Genomic DNA, 12,281 nt, shown 5'->3' with positions numbered 1-12,281 from the left:
GGGATCGGGGATGTGGCCACGCTGAAAGACTGCAGTGTGATGTCCTGGGCAGGTACAGGAAACTTGTACCAGTGGGGCTGTCCTGGCAATGAGGTGGGGGGAAGGTAGCAAAGGAGTGAGAGGTAGTGGACAGTGGTTGTGTGGTACCTGCTGACTGTTCTCCCGTGTGTGTTGCAGTGCCCAGTGCCCCACCGAGAAAGGTGGAGGTGGAGTCTGTGAATTCGACTGCCATCCGGGTGAGCTGGAAGCTGCCCATCTCCAACAAGCAGCATGGGCAGATCCGCGGGTATCAGGTTACCTACGTTAAGCTGGAAAACAACGAGCCCCGAGGGCAGCCAGTGATCAAGGACGTCATGCTGTCAGAAGCACAGGTACAGTGTGGGGACCACCAGATGGTGGGCATGGCACCTTCCCTCTCTGCAGAGGGCAGGCTGGCTGGATCCAAGTATTTCTTGGCCTCGTGTTGCAGCTCCAGAGTGTGGGACTCGGCCTGCCTGAGCAAGGCAAGCAGTTTATCCTTAAACTGTGGCTTAAACATGGGTAAAAAGTTTCATCAGGGAAGGATTACTGTAGAAAAGATGATGTTTTGGATGATGTTCCTCTCTTACCCCTGGTCTGATATGTACCTCTCTGCCTGCCACATCCTGTGCAGACTCCAGCTGGAGCAAACTGTGCTTTGCCAGTCCATTTATAAATGGTCAGAAAGTTTTAAATAAGCCTTGAGTCTGTTTCTTTTTTGTTGCTCCTTATGTTCAGGGCAAAATGTCTTTCTCAGTAGCATCCGGCGGGTGCCGCCTGTTTGTGGGGCACAGGGGTGGCTCTGCACCCCTGCGTGGGCACAGCGTGCCAGGCAGAACAGATCTCCTGGCTCAGCAAAGCCTCCCCTCCCTCCTGCTTTTGCAGGGCAGAGACTTGGTGTTGAATTGCTTCTTGAAACAAAACTGTAAGTGAAGCAAACTTAGTCTAGGAAAGGCTGGGGAGGAGGAAAGAAAACGAGGTAGAGGCCCACATCCCCTGTAAATTATTTTGTCCTTCTGCAATCCCCACACAACAATCCGTTCATATTTGGCCCATCTCGTGGATACCTCACTGGCTGTGAGCTGCAGACCCCTTCCCTCACACTGCTCCAGGCACAGCTGTGCACTCTGCACAGCCCAGGAATGCATAGCTGCCTCTTTCCCAAGGTCCAGGGAAGTTTTTGGTCCCCGTGTGCAATGAAATACAACTCTTCTTTGGAGCAGGGGTCCTTCATCCTGGATGACCCACGCTGTTCTCAACTAAGATAATCGTATAAATGAAGAACAGGATCTGCTGCTGTTGGAAGCAACAAGGAATCGATTCAGAGCTGGCTTGCTTGAATGATGCCCAGTATAAATACTGGAGAGCTGCAACGATTAATTGATCTGTCTCCTGAATGCAGCTGTGAATCATTTATGCGTTTGTCAGTGGGGAGTGCAGTGCACAGAGGCGGCTTTACTCCCCACTCATGTTCCAAAGGATAAAGCTCAATAATAAATGTGGAAGGGGAAAACTTTAAAGGGACTTTGAGGGTGCTTTGCAGTGTTGTCTGGGGCATGTCTCTGTTTATGTTTCAGATGTTGCTTTGTTTTAATAGTTAGAAAAGCTGCTTACTCGCCTTTACTTATGCCAGGAGGTTATCATTTTCTGTGTTGTTAGAACAATTGAGGCTGTGTTGTTCAGCTGGAGTTTGGAGTTAATGGGCTGGTCCCAAGTGTAGGTGGGAGAAATTGGCAATGTTTTTCTTCTTGGTGTTTTCAAATATTTTATGCTTGCCCAGCCAGTTCTGGTTTCACTCCTTACTCATACATTTCAGAGAGAGAAATCCCATGCTGATGTGCAGAATGAGGATGCCAGAGCCAGAAACTTTTGAAGGAGTGCTGGATTTTGCATTAGTTTCAATGTGTGCATCAAGGAGGCAAGTTCCTAGAAGTTTCCTGGCCTCTCAGGCCATTAGTCAGTCTTCCATATTTGGTGAATTTATATGGGAAAGTTCTTGATTTCTGTGATATTTTTTCCTGCTGTGTATGGTGGTGAACTCATCCATTGTAATTTTTGGAAGTTAAAATGGTAGTTGCAGAGAAGCGACTACTCTGAAAGTCATGTCACTCTTGGGATAAACTAATGACGACCCTGCAGGGAAGAGGTTTCACTGACTTGGCAGAAGAGATCTCTATTTCCCAAAAGAGTGAGAAGCCAGGCATGACCTGTGCTTGTGATGAAATACATCTGCTCCAGATGCTGAAGAACCCTGTAAGAGCTGCCATCTTTCAGTACAGCAGTGCGTGTCTTTGCAAGCAGCCAGATGAAACTTTAACGAGTAGTCCTGGAAGAGTCATTTTCTGTGAAAGAAAACAAAAAGATACACTGGAAAACCTGCCCCTGAAGGTCATAGGATGAAGATGGCCACAGTACAGTACTCATAAACACTCACAAACATTTATACCAGTGCACAGGGAGAGAATTAAATGGATTGAAAATCTTGGGGTCAGAGAAGAAAATCTCTGGACAGGTGGGCAGAGCCCCTCCTCCTGCCTAGCCAGGCTGTCTGCTGATTTGAGTAGGTATGTACCACATAATCTGCTTCCTGCAGATAGTGTGAAGACACTGATACTAAAGCTGACTCATGATTTTTCCTTATTGAAGATGAGAAATGGAAAGAGAGTAAACGAAGATGAAAGGAAAAAGGCAAGGGAACGGAGATGTTAGCTATGCAGATAATATGGATTCTGAGCTTTCAAAACCGTTTGAGCAGAAAGGACTGAAACATCAGCAGAGACGTGGGAGCCCCGGAGAGATCACATTTTATTTTACAGCCTCCTGCCTCAGCAGAGTAATCAGTTGTTAAAAAGGTCCTGTGATGGAGCTGAGGCCATTCCCTCCCCTCTGTGGCTGCGCCTGTAACTGATTACCTCTGTCAGAATTCTGTGTGCCTTCCAGTCTGAGCTCTCACCTCCTACTGACAGCCTGATGGACAAGCAAATGTGACCCTACCCTGTGGAGGAGCTCCCAGGATTGTGCAGCTGCAGGGCTGGATCAGGTTCTTGCAGCACCTCTTGCCCGGGCCACGCCTGTCACGGCTCAGCCGGGTCCCATGGTGGGCAATGGCAGAAGATTCATCTCTGTGCTCTGAATCTTGCATAAAGCACCAAGAGAGGGCTTTTGAAAGGAGCCCAGTGCAAGAGCTGCACTCCACCACTTCTTCAAATTCTCACCAGCTCAAGGGAGCAAGGGATAGCAGGGCCAGGGGACACAAGCAGCAGGTTTGCCAGGGGCAGACAAAGGGCCCACCTCATTCCCTTGGTCTCCAATCTCTGAGCAGCTGCTACATGTTAGGAGGGGCAATGGGCTTTAACCCCGCCATCCCTGCAGATCCAGCCTGCCCAAACAACTTTGCAGGGCTGGCTGGGGGGAGCTGGTTACACAGAGGTCAGGCTTTGTAAAGAGTTTCCTGCCACCTTCTCCTCCTGTGCAGAGTCATGGCACAGGAAAGGTATGTGCTGCTCACAAGAAGGGCTGCAGGCTCACAGGAGGGTGGTGTGGTCTCTGCAGGCAGCACTTCACCAAACAGCATGCAAACTAAGTGCACATCCCACCAGCTTGCTCCAGAAGAGCAGGAAGAAGAAATGGCAGTCACTTCAAGCTATTGGATTGAGATCAAAGGAGAAAGCAGAGACTTCAATTCTCCCTGAGCAGTACCTACCCCAGGCACAACACAGGAATTTACAGCCTCCCTCTTTCGTTTCATGATAGTCAAGGATCTTTCTCTGAATGTACTTGGAAGATCTCATACATGTGTACTTGCCTAGGTGGGAGTCTAGCATAGAGGTGGGATGCTGTCTGCTTCCTAAGTGGAACAAAACTGTAAGGCATCATCCAAGAGGCACTTCAGTGAAGGACCAAGATGAAGTTCTGGTACCTTCAGACCCCTCTGCATCTCATTGACCAAGTAACTGAGTTTATGTCTGGAGTTCCACTGTTGCACCACAGTTACTGAAGAAGAGAGGAGAAAGATCTGCAGGAAAACCAGTATTGGCTTCCCATAGCTGGGACTGCTGAGGGCTTGAATCTGTCTTTTACAAAAGCCTAGGTCAGGGAAAACAGCCATTCCCTGGTGAGACATGACTGTGCTGTGTTGAAGTGTAAAACGAAACATTAAAGCATTGCAGCTGCCATAAATACACACTGTTAGCTTTAGCACTTCCCAGAGCATCCTGCCTCATGCACACAGCCCTCTCTCAGTTCTTTTTATGACTGCTCTTGGGCTTTTCAGATCAATTTGTCTTACTGACCAACCTTAAACAGTTAAGAAGCAATTGAGCTAGTTTAAGGAAGGAAATGTTTTGATCTGTAGATTAAATTTTTGTAATGAAACTGAATTTCTACCAAGGTATTTATACAGGCCTGGCTTTTCACAGTTGTTACTCCAGCACAGGTCTCAAGGCATTTCTTTGCACTCTGATCTAATGCAAGATTAAAGTCCACTGAAACATTAGAGCAAACAGAGTTGGAACATTAAACACTCGGTTTAAAATCCTAGGGCATGATAAACTCCCTGCTATGGTGTGAGAGGCCTCCCGAGCCCAGCTCTGCTCTGTTGTTCCTTGCAGTAAGGTGTCACATTCTGCTCCTGTTGCTACTTGGAGGCAGGCTGGGGTGTTCCCAGCCATATGGCTTCCACCCACCAGGGACATGCTTTTGTAGAAGTGAGTACCAGGCCTCGGATCCTTCCTATGGCAGGACTTCTGCCAGCTTTTAGATCAGCAGGGGGGAGTGTGTGGCTGTTGACCGTGGTGTGGGCAGGCTGGCATGGGTGGGACATAACAGTAATGACTTGGGTTCAGCTATGTGTGCAAAGTGGAAATGGCACCGAGGTGTGTGTGGAAAGAGAGCCTTTAGTGACCATAATATTTAGTGAGGGTCTTGGCTTTATAAAAAGTATGTAGGGGAAACTTGACCTCTTTGCTGAAATTTACTGTTAAGATGGTTTTGGGAATAATTGTACTGCAGTCTCATGGCATCTAATAAGTGAACTATAATAAAATCTTAGAGAAACATTTCTCCAACAGCTTCTTCTCTCTGAATTTAGAGGACAAAATAGCAAATATTTTAAAAGTATGCCATGTATTTTACTGCTGAGGTGCGTATTATGCTACTGTGATAGGCTGCAGCCTTCGCAAGCCACCTCAAATAGCCTGAGTTCAAAAGGCAGCTTGTATCTTTGATGCAGTTTAGTGCTTCTGTTGCACTTGCAGGTTCCCAAACACTTCAGCAGCATTAGCTGAGCTTCCCAGAGTCCTGAGGAAGTTGGTATCGGAGCAGTTTCACAGCTAGCAGGTCAGGCTCAGAAGCAAGGTTTGCTAGGTCTCACACTGTGAATCGGGGCCTATCTTCACTTTCATCTCTGTGCTTGAACCCATGGACCGTGTTTCCCCCAGGCAGATTTAGTAATGTCAGCTGTAGCACATCACCTTGGCTGAGAGAGTTCTGTGTGATCTCTGCAAGCCTTCCTTTGGTGCACCAACCACAAAGAACACTGCTGTGGGCATGCGTGGCAGCAGCCAGGTTCTTCTGTCTCACCACCCCAATGCAGCTTTGATGCCCTACAACCCCAAATCCAGCCAGAAGAGTTCAGAGCCTGTATTGAGCTGCCATGGCCAGGAATTCATGTGACCTTTTGGTGGGAATTAGTTTGTGTAGAAACTTTCCCTGCAGGGCTGCTATTGCCATATGAGTGTTTGCCATTTGGTGTTGAGTAATTGGGAGTAAGAAGCTGTTTCCTGAGTACGTGCACAAGTTTGAAACTCTCCAAGCCATGCACCACTGTTGGAGAGAAGCAGCCTAGTGTGAAGCTCTGTGTGAGATCTCAGCTTCTCTTACACTGTTGATGACAGATGGCACTTCTCAGTTTTCTGAAGTCCCCAGAGCATTTTGCAAATGATACAGGAAAAAGAAGCTCTAGAAATGCTGTATTGGTGCTTCCCTACAGAGAGTGCCTCTGTTTTGTGTATTGAAGTCTTTGGTTCTCAACAAGAGATGGTGACTGGAGGATCACTAGAACAGAAACTGGAGATTAGGCAACAGAACTGTTGTGAGTGACTTGTGAGGCAGCAGTCGCCCACAGAGCCTAGTTGGTACAACCTATCCTTTCTTGCTTCTGCTCATGGAAAAGGCAGGAAAATGCAAACAAAGCCAGAAGGGGAAAGTACTGCAAAGTACAAAAAGTAAGGGGTGACTCTCCACCCAAGTGAGAAGGAAGGTTTTTGTCTGTTGTGTGAATGATCTCAGACTCATTGCACAGGCTATAGCAGCATGTCAAAAACTGCTCTATGCCATTTCTTCCCTTGGCACAGCCTGTGTCAAGTGATCCTCTGTGTATAAGTGTTGTAATTCCCCCAACCCAGTTCTGCTAACCCCTGCTGTTGTCGTCATTGTCATCCCTTTCCTACATGTTGCCCCTTAAAATTCTGTGTCTCCATTTTTCTCTCCTCCTTCCTTTCTCCCTCGTCAGTGGAGAGCTGAGGACTCCGTCGACCATGTAAGTACCACTTGTGTATATTCCAGGTTGGAAGAGAGGGGTTTGGTAAATCGATTTGTGAATTTTGTAGACACAGTACTGTCAAAACATTCCTTTCACTCCCTTAATGAGGCTGGAGAGTTACATTGTGAAACCTTCTACACGCAGCAAATCCAGAGAAAATTGGCATTTAGATTGCTCCTAAATGCAGAAAAGCAATTGACATTTCCTATAATCTGTATTTCCAGTTTGTTGCAGTGCAGTTTTAGGCAGGTTCAAGTGATCAACTCAGGAGGCTCATCCTGCAGTAGTTGGCCTACCAAGTTATGTGGTAAAATTAGATACATAATCTTTAAACCACATTGATCGTAGTCATGAGAAATAACCTACACCCTCAACCATGACCTTTGGTTGAAACACAGATAGTAATAAGAAAACAATCACATTTAAACAGTTAAATTCAATTTTTCCCCATGTAATTCTGAGATATAAATTTGGAGGAACAAACTAGAAAATGACCTTTTTAGAGTCAGCAATTCAATTACGTGCCCTACTGTGAGCTTTCCCAGCACGATGCATTTCTCCTCCTGCTTTATAGAGGAGCATTCTTGCTCGGAGTGGCTTTGTCATGACAGCACTGTGTTTGCATTATGCAATCAGACCTTCTTTCATCCATCCCTCGTCTCTCTCCCCTCCTCCCAGCTTGCTTGCTTTGCTCCCGGTGGCATGCTTTTGCGTGAGAATTTCTCTTTGCATGGGTTTGGGAGGAGTGAATTCTCTTGGGGTGTTCAGAGTCTGCAGGTTTTGTGAGAGTGCTTCCCCGCGGGTCCATTGGCACCGATGGGACTGTGCGTCCACTCACCCGCACACACGATCTGCTGCAGGGGCGGAGTTGGGATCGGACTCTGGTTCACACGGTGATTTTGGCGGGGTTCTTGTTGGTGCTTGTTGATACTTCTCTGGGCTGGCTGGTTCTGCAATGGTAACGTGGTGATTTTGATGAGTAAGCCTGGGCAGGTAACCTGAACCAGCAGCACTGACTGGAAGTCAGCAGGTTTAATAGTGTGGGTGTTTGTGCGAGTGAGTGATGGGAGAGTGGCTGCACTCAGAGCAACCACAGACACCCCTCGTACCCATCAAGCTGGCAAGGATCCCCCGGGCAGGGATCAGACCCCTGGAGCAGCTTCTGACAGTGCCCATGCTGCCTGTTCTCTGCAGCTCAAACTTAACCTGCTCCATCTCTGCTGTTCACCTTGTCTGAAGGAGTAAATAACCGACATGGAGCCTCTCCCTTCTTTCCAAAAGCTTCCCCAGTCCCTTTTCCAGCCTGCTCATCTCTTGCTCCCTAACCCAATGGGTTATTCATGGCCCAGACACTTCCACAGCACCACAAATGAATGCTGCTCAAGGGTACCTGCCCAAGCTGCTGGGAGCTGCTGAGCTCACTGAGCTCACTCGTTTGCAGGCCTGGCCAGCCAGGCTTGGCACCAGTCACATTGGTGCTGGAGGCCAGGAGGGAGGAGCAGTGCTCCTCTCTTTGATCTCAAATTAAAGTGTGGATCTGTGCCCTCCTCCTGCCAGAGGAAGCCAGAGCATGCAAGGATGCACCCCGTGAATCTGCCCCCTCCCAGACCTCCCACGATGGAGGTTTTCCCTCCAGGTCTTGCCAGGGCCTTGCACTGACCTATCCCATCTCTGCAATCCAGTGCCTGGCAAGGAGGGTGAACACAATGCTTAGAGCTGCAGGTGCTCTCTGCCCGGGGCCCCCCTCCCCTGCACTGCCTCCCTGTGCTCCCCACGGCTCTGCTGCAAGACACAACTTTAAAAACCCTGGAATTAGCCCCCAAGAGATTCTCATAGCCAGGTGAACTGGCTTTTGCTCTGGTTCACAGCTCCATAGTCCTCTTACTTAGCTTTCACACAGGACCATATCTGGATCAGATCTCCCTCTTGGCAGAAGCCGTGGGAGAGCACAGCTGCTGACATGGGTTGCTGGTGGGTCCCTGGAAAGGCCAAGTGTTAAAGGCAGGGGTTGAAATGAGGAAGATGAGTGTTGGAATGGCAGCAGTTGTTTGCTGGCTCTGTGCAACATGTGTGTTTGAGCACGATGCATGAGTGTGAGCCAGGGAGTGTTGTCAGTGTGTTGCTGTTGGAGACACTGACCTTGGCGCCTTCGTTTGGCTCACTCCAGTAACAAGTATTTACTCTTCTCATTTGCCTCCTCCCTGCCTCGTGAATGCGCTCCCAGGAGACAGTCATTGGAGGCCTGCTGCCAGAAACCACCTACTCCGTCACAGTTGCTGCCTACACCACCAAAGGAGATGGTGCCCGCAGCAAGCCCAAAGTCATCACCACCACAGGGGCAGGTGAGTGTGGGGAGCAGGTGTCACAGCCTCGCAGGGGTGGTGGTAAAACCTCCCAAGAGGTGCGTGGGGAGCATGGCCAAGGCCAGGAGGAAGCAAGAGGGGTGGAGATACTGAAGAGGTACAAACTCTTGTGATCTCTAGCCCATGCCTAACAGACTTTACCACTGGATCACCTGAGCAAAGTGCAGCAAATAGATGGAGATATGCTACCAGGGCTGGTGAGAGAGCAGTGAAATTCATGGGTCTGAGCTCATCTGCGTAGTCCAGAGACCTGGGAAGAGGAAGCCTGAAAGTCCAGGTTCTCCCTCAGCTTTGGAGTCCTGGCCTGTCCTCACCTTGTTCTTTTAGGCAAGTGCTATTTCTTGCTTCCTGTGGTGACTGCAGTGCTGCCTGGAAGTGCCCCTGTCACAGTGGGCTCCTAAGAGGGGCTTCTCAGCTCCCCTCTGCCATTGACACCGCTTACATAGCTGAGCCTGGCTGCTCCTAGAGCCATGGTAAAACCTGGAATGCAACAAATCTGCCATAGAAGTGCTGCAGACACAAGTTCTAGTCCTGGTGATCCGAGCGGTTTGGTTCTGCTGTCTCAGTAAATTGTACCTGCACCTGGAGCAGGAGCACCCAGGAGACATCTGGCACTTCCCTCCAGGTGTGGTCAAGCTTGCCTTTGGCAGTGGTACCAACTAGTTGACATTGTCTTGTCCACTCACTAGGCTGTCCTACAACCAATAATCCTGCTGCTTCCTCGCACCAGCCACAGGAACAGTATTTACCACTTGTTATTATGGGAATGCAGCTTGTGCAAACTGAGAGTGTTTGTTCCTGGTGCTTTTAAACAAGGAACAGCTTGCTATCTCCTCCGCACTGCATGTGGGGAGCTCCAGAGGTAGTTTCCACTGTCACAATCTCAAATGCTGTCTCCCTGGTGCCTTGCCATGATGTATTTTCTGTTCATCAAATTGCTACAGCTGTCCTATAAACAGGAAGAGCTTCCTAAATATCCCAGTGTTGTACTGTAAACCACAGTGGATCTTCCCATGTTATGATGCACATTTTAAGGTTAATATTTGGAATCAGCTTTGAAAATACTGTGTCCCTTAATACTAGTTGCTGATAGGCATTGTATTATAAGTGCAAGGAGGATGTCACTGGCAATGGGAATGTAATTGTATGTCTTAAATACCTACAAAACCGCCCTCAGGGCCTTTGTACAGGCTCGGCTGCAGGCATGACCTCAAAGGGGAGCGTTGGTGTCGCCCTCTGATGGCAAAAAGCGGGCATCATTCTGGCAAATACGGTTTTCTCTTGTGCTCGACTGTGGGCTCGTGCATTTCAAAAAAACTGCAAGGATATTTAGCTAAGTTTGGCTGCAATCCCTTTTCTTTTTTTTTTTTTTTCCCTTTTTTTCATATCTATGGCCCCATGCCTTTGATTCTGAGTATCTTCCCTATCAGTTGATTTGTTTACAAATCTGAGCTGATGTGAAGACGCATCCTTTTTTTAACTGAAGGAGATCAAGGTATTAAACCATCAATTTAAAGCCATCAGTTCCTAACCAGTGACGGCAACACCCCTTGACTTGTGCAGCATGAGCAGAAATCCTGTGGAACGCTTGTGTTCACCTCTCACATCGACACTGACATCACGAATCTACTTGTCAACTAAACCAAAATATATTCTGATGGCAAACAGCCCACCCAGCTCTGCTCGCTGCCTCTGCAGATGGTAAAACTGCAAGGTTTCAGGATGAAATTTGTCTGCCTCCAGACAGACCAGGGCACTGGAATCAGGCTTCGGGGTGTCTGTTGTGGTACAGTGCATCAGGGCCAGCATGGCCTGGTGCTGTGCACTGGCTGGAGTGTCTGAAGACCACTGATTGGGAGGACAGGATTCAGATCTTCTCTGAGATAAATATGATGCTTTGAGGTACCTTAAACATTGCCTGTAAAAGGGGATGAATTTTGGGGCTGTATATGGCTGAATTTATTTCCAGTTTAAATGGCAGCACGTGGGAAAATGGCAACCGAGAGCTGGCTGGCTCCAGCTTCCCTCGCCACTGGATTAGGGTCAGTCTGCCTCTATCCCTGTGAATTGTCTGTCATCCTCTTCACCCTGTTGTCTGAACTTTCCCACTTTTCTCAATCCTCACGGACTGAGCAGCACGGAAGCGGTCCTTCATTCCCCTCCTTCCAGGCTATAGATGGTCATTGTGTGTTTATGTTGCAGTCCCGGGGAAGCCCACCATGATGATTAGCACGACAGCCATGAACACAGCCCTCATCCAGTGGCACCCACCCAAGGAGATGGTAGGGGAGCTGCTGGGTTACCGGCTGCAGTACAGACGTCTGGATGAGGAAAAAATGAACACGATAGACTTCGGGAAGAGAGACCATCACTACACAGTGACCAACCTGCACAAGGGGGCCACGTACCTCTTCAAGTTGTCTGCCAAGAACAGAGCCGGCCCAGGAGAGGAGTTTGAGAAGGAGATCACAACTGCCGAAGATGTGCCAAGCGGCTTCCCACAGAACCTGCGTGTGGTGGGTCTCACCACTTCCACCACAGAAGTTGCTTGGGAGCCCCCAGTTTTGGCAGAAAGGAATGGCAAGATTGTCAACTACACAGTGGTATACAGGGACATAAACAGCCAGCAGGATCTGGCTAACATCACCAAGGACACGAGTATCACTTTGACAAATTTGAAACCTGATACCACTTACGACATCAAAGTGAGGGCTCGCACCAATAAGGGGGCTGGGCCACTCAGCCCCAGCATCCAGTCCCGGACCATGCCTGTAGAGCAAGGTAAGTGCCCCTCTAACAAACCCTAACAGGAAGCTCTGCCTCCAGGACAGGGACCTTTGCTTTGGTTCATGAGGCTTCGCTCCCCTCTGCTCTGACTGTTGTCATCAGGTACTGTGTGGCTCCCTAGTCTAAAACTAGTTAAGTGAGGGAAAGCTCAAAGAAGATTTTCTGAAGTTGCCATCTGGGGGGAGAAGGGTGTTGGTGGTACCTTAATTGCATCCACAGGCACACTTGGATGTTTTATCTGTACATGAAAGGCTCTTGCTTGAACTGGAGCAGGTGGCTGAGTAGGATCACCTGCAGATCCAGTACCTGAATAACACTGCTGTTTGATCATGACGAAGGTCCAAGGGAGTGTGAGTGAAGTGGGGATAGAGAAAGGCTGCAGCTCAGCCTACAACTTCCTTTCTGTGATGCTGAAAAGTATAGTCAAAAAGCAGAACTCCTCTGGAGACTGTAGACTTGGTAAAAGGCTGCTGCTCTCTTCTCTTCATTTCTTACTTCTCTGCTGTAGCTGAACTCTTTGACCTCTGCTGCTGAGTTAGACAAAGAGACTTGGAGTCGAGCTGCCGCCTGGC

At 48.6% G+C, this 12,281-nt stretch overlaps 1 protein-coding gene across 16 annotated transcripts in view; it reads left to right on the top strand.

Annotated features, from left to right (window-relative positions):
* PTPRF (protein tyrosine phosphatase receptor type F) overlaps window positions 1–12,281 on the top strand; it is a 375,339-nt gene that overhangs the window by 314,873 nt on the left and 48,185 nt on the right. For 9 of the 16 annotated variants that reach the window (XM_077785383.2, XM_085585737.1, XM_085585740.1 and 6 more), the window contains 4 exons: window positions 178–371; window positions 6,530–6,556; window positions 8,784–8,901; window positions 11,125–11,703. In XM_077785383.2, coding sequence (XP_077641509.1) covers window positions 178–371; window positions 6,530–6,556; window positions 8,784–8,901; window positions 11,125–11,703 — 918 coding nt within the window. The remainder of the gene's footprint in view (window positions 1–177; window positions 372–6,529; window positions 6,557–8,783; window positions 8,902–11,124; window positions 11,704–12,281) is intronic. The other 7 variants (XM_021528106.3, XM_021528089.3, XM_077785388.2 and 4 more) reach the window with 3 other exon arrangements.

Source organism: Lonchura striata, chromosome 8, assembly GCF_050655825.1.
Source record: "Lonchura striata isolate lonStrDom1 chromosome 8, ASM5065582v1, whole genome shotgun sequence".
NCBI lineage: Eukaryota > Metazoa > Chordata > Aves > Passeriformes > Estrildidae > Lonchura > Lonchura striata.
The sequence above is the reverse complement of the archived record's forward strand: the minus strand, read 5'-3'. Positions and strand labels throughout refer to the sequence as shown.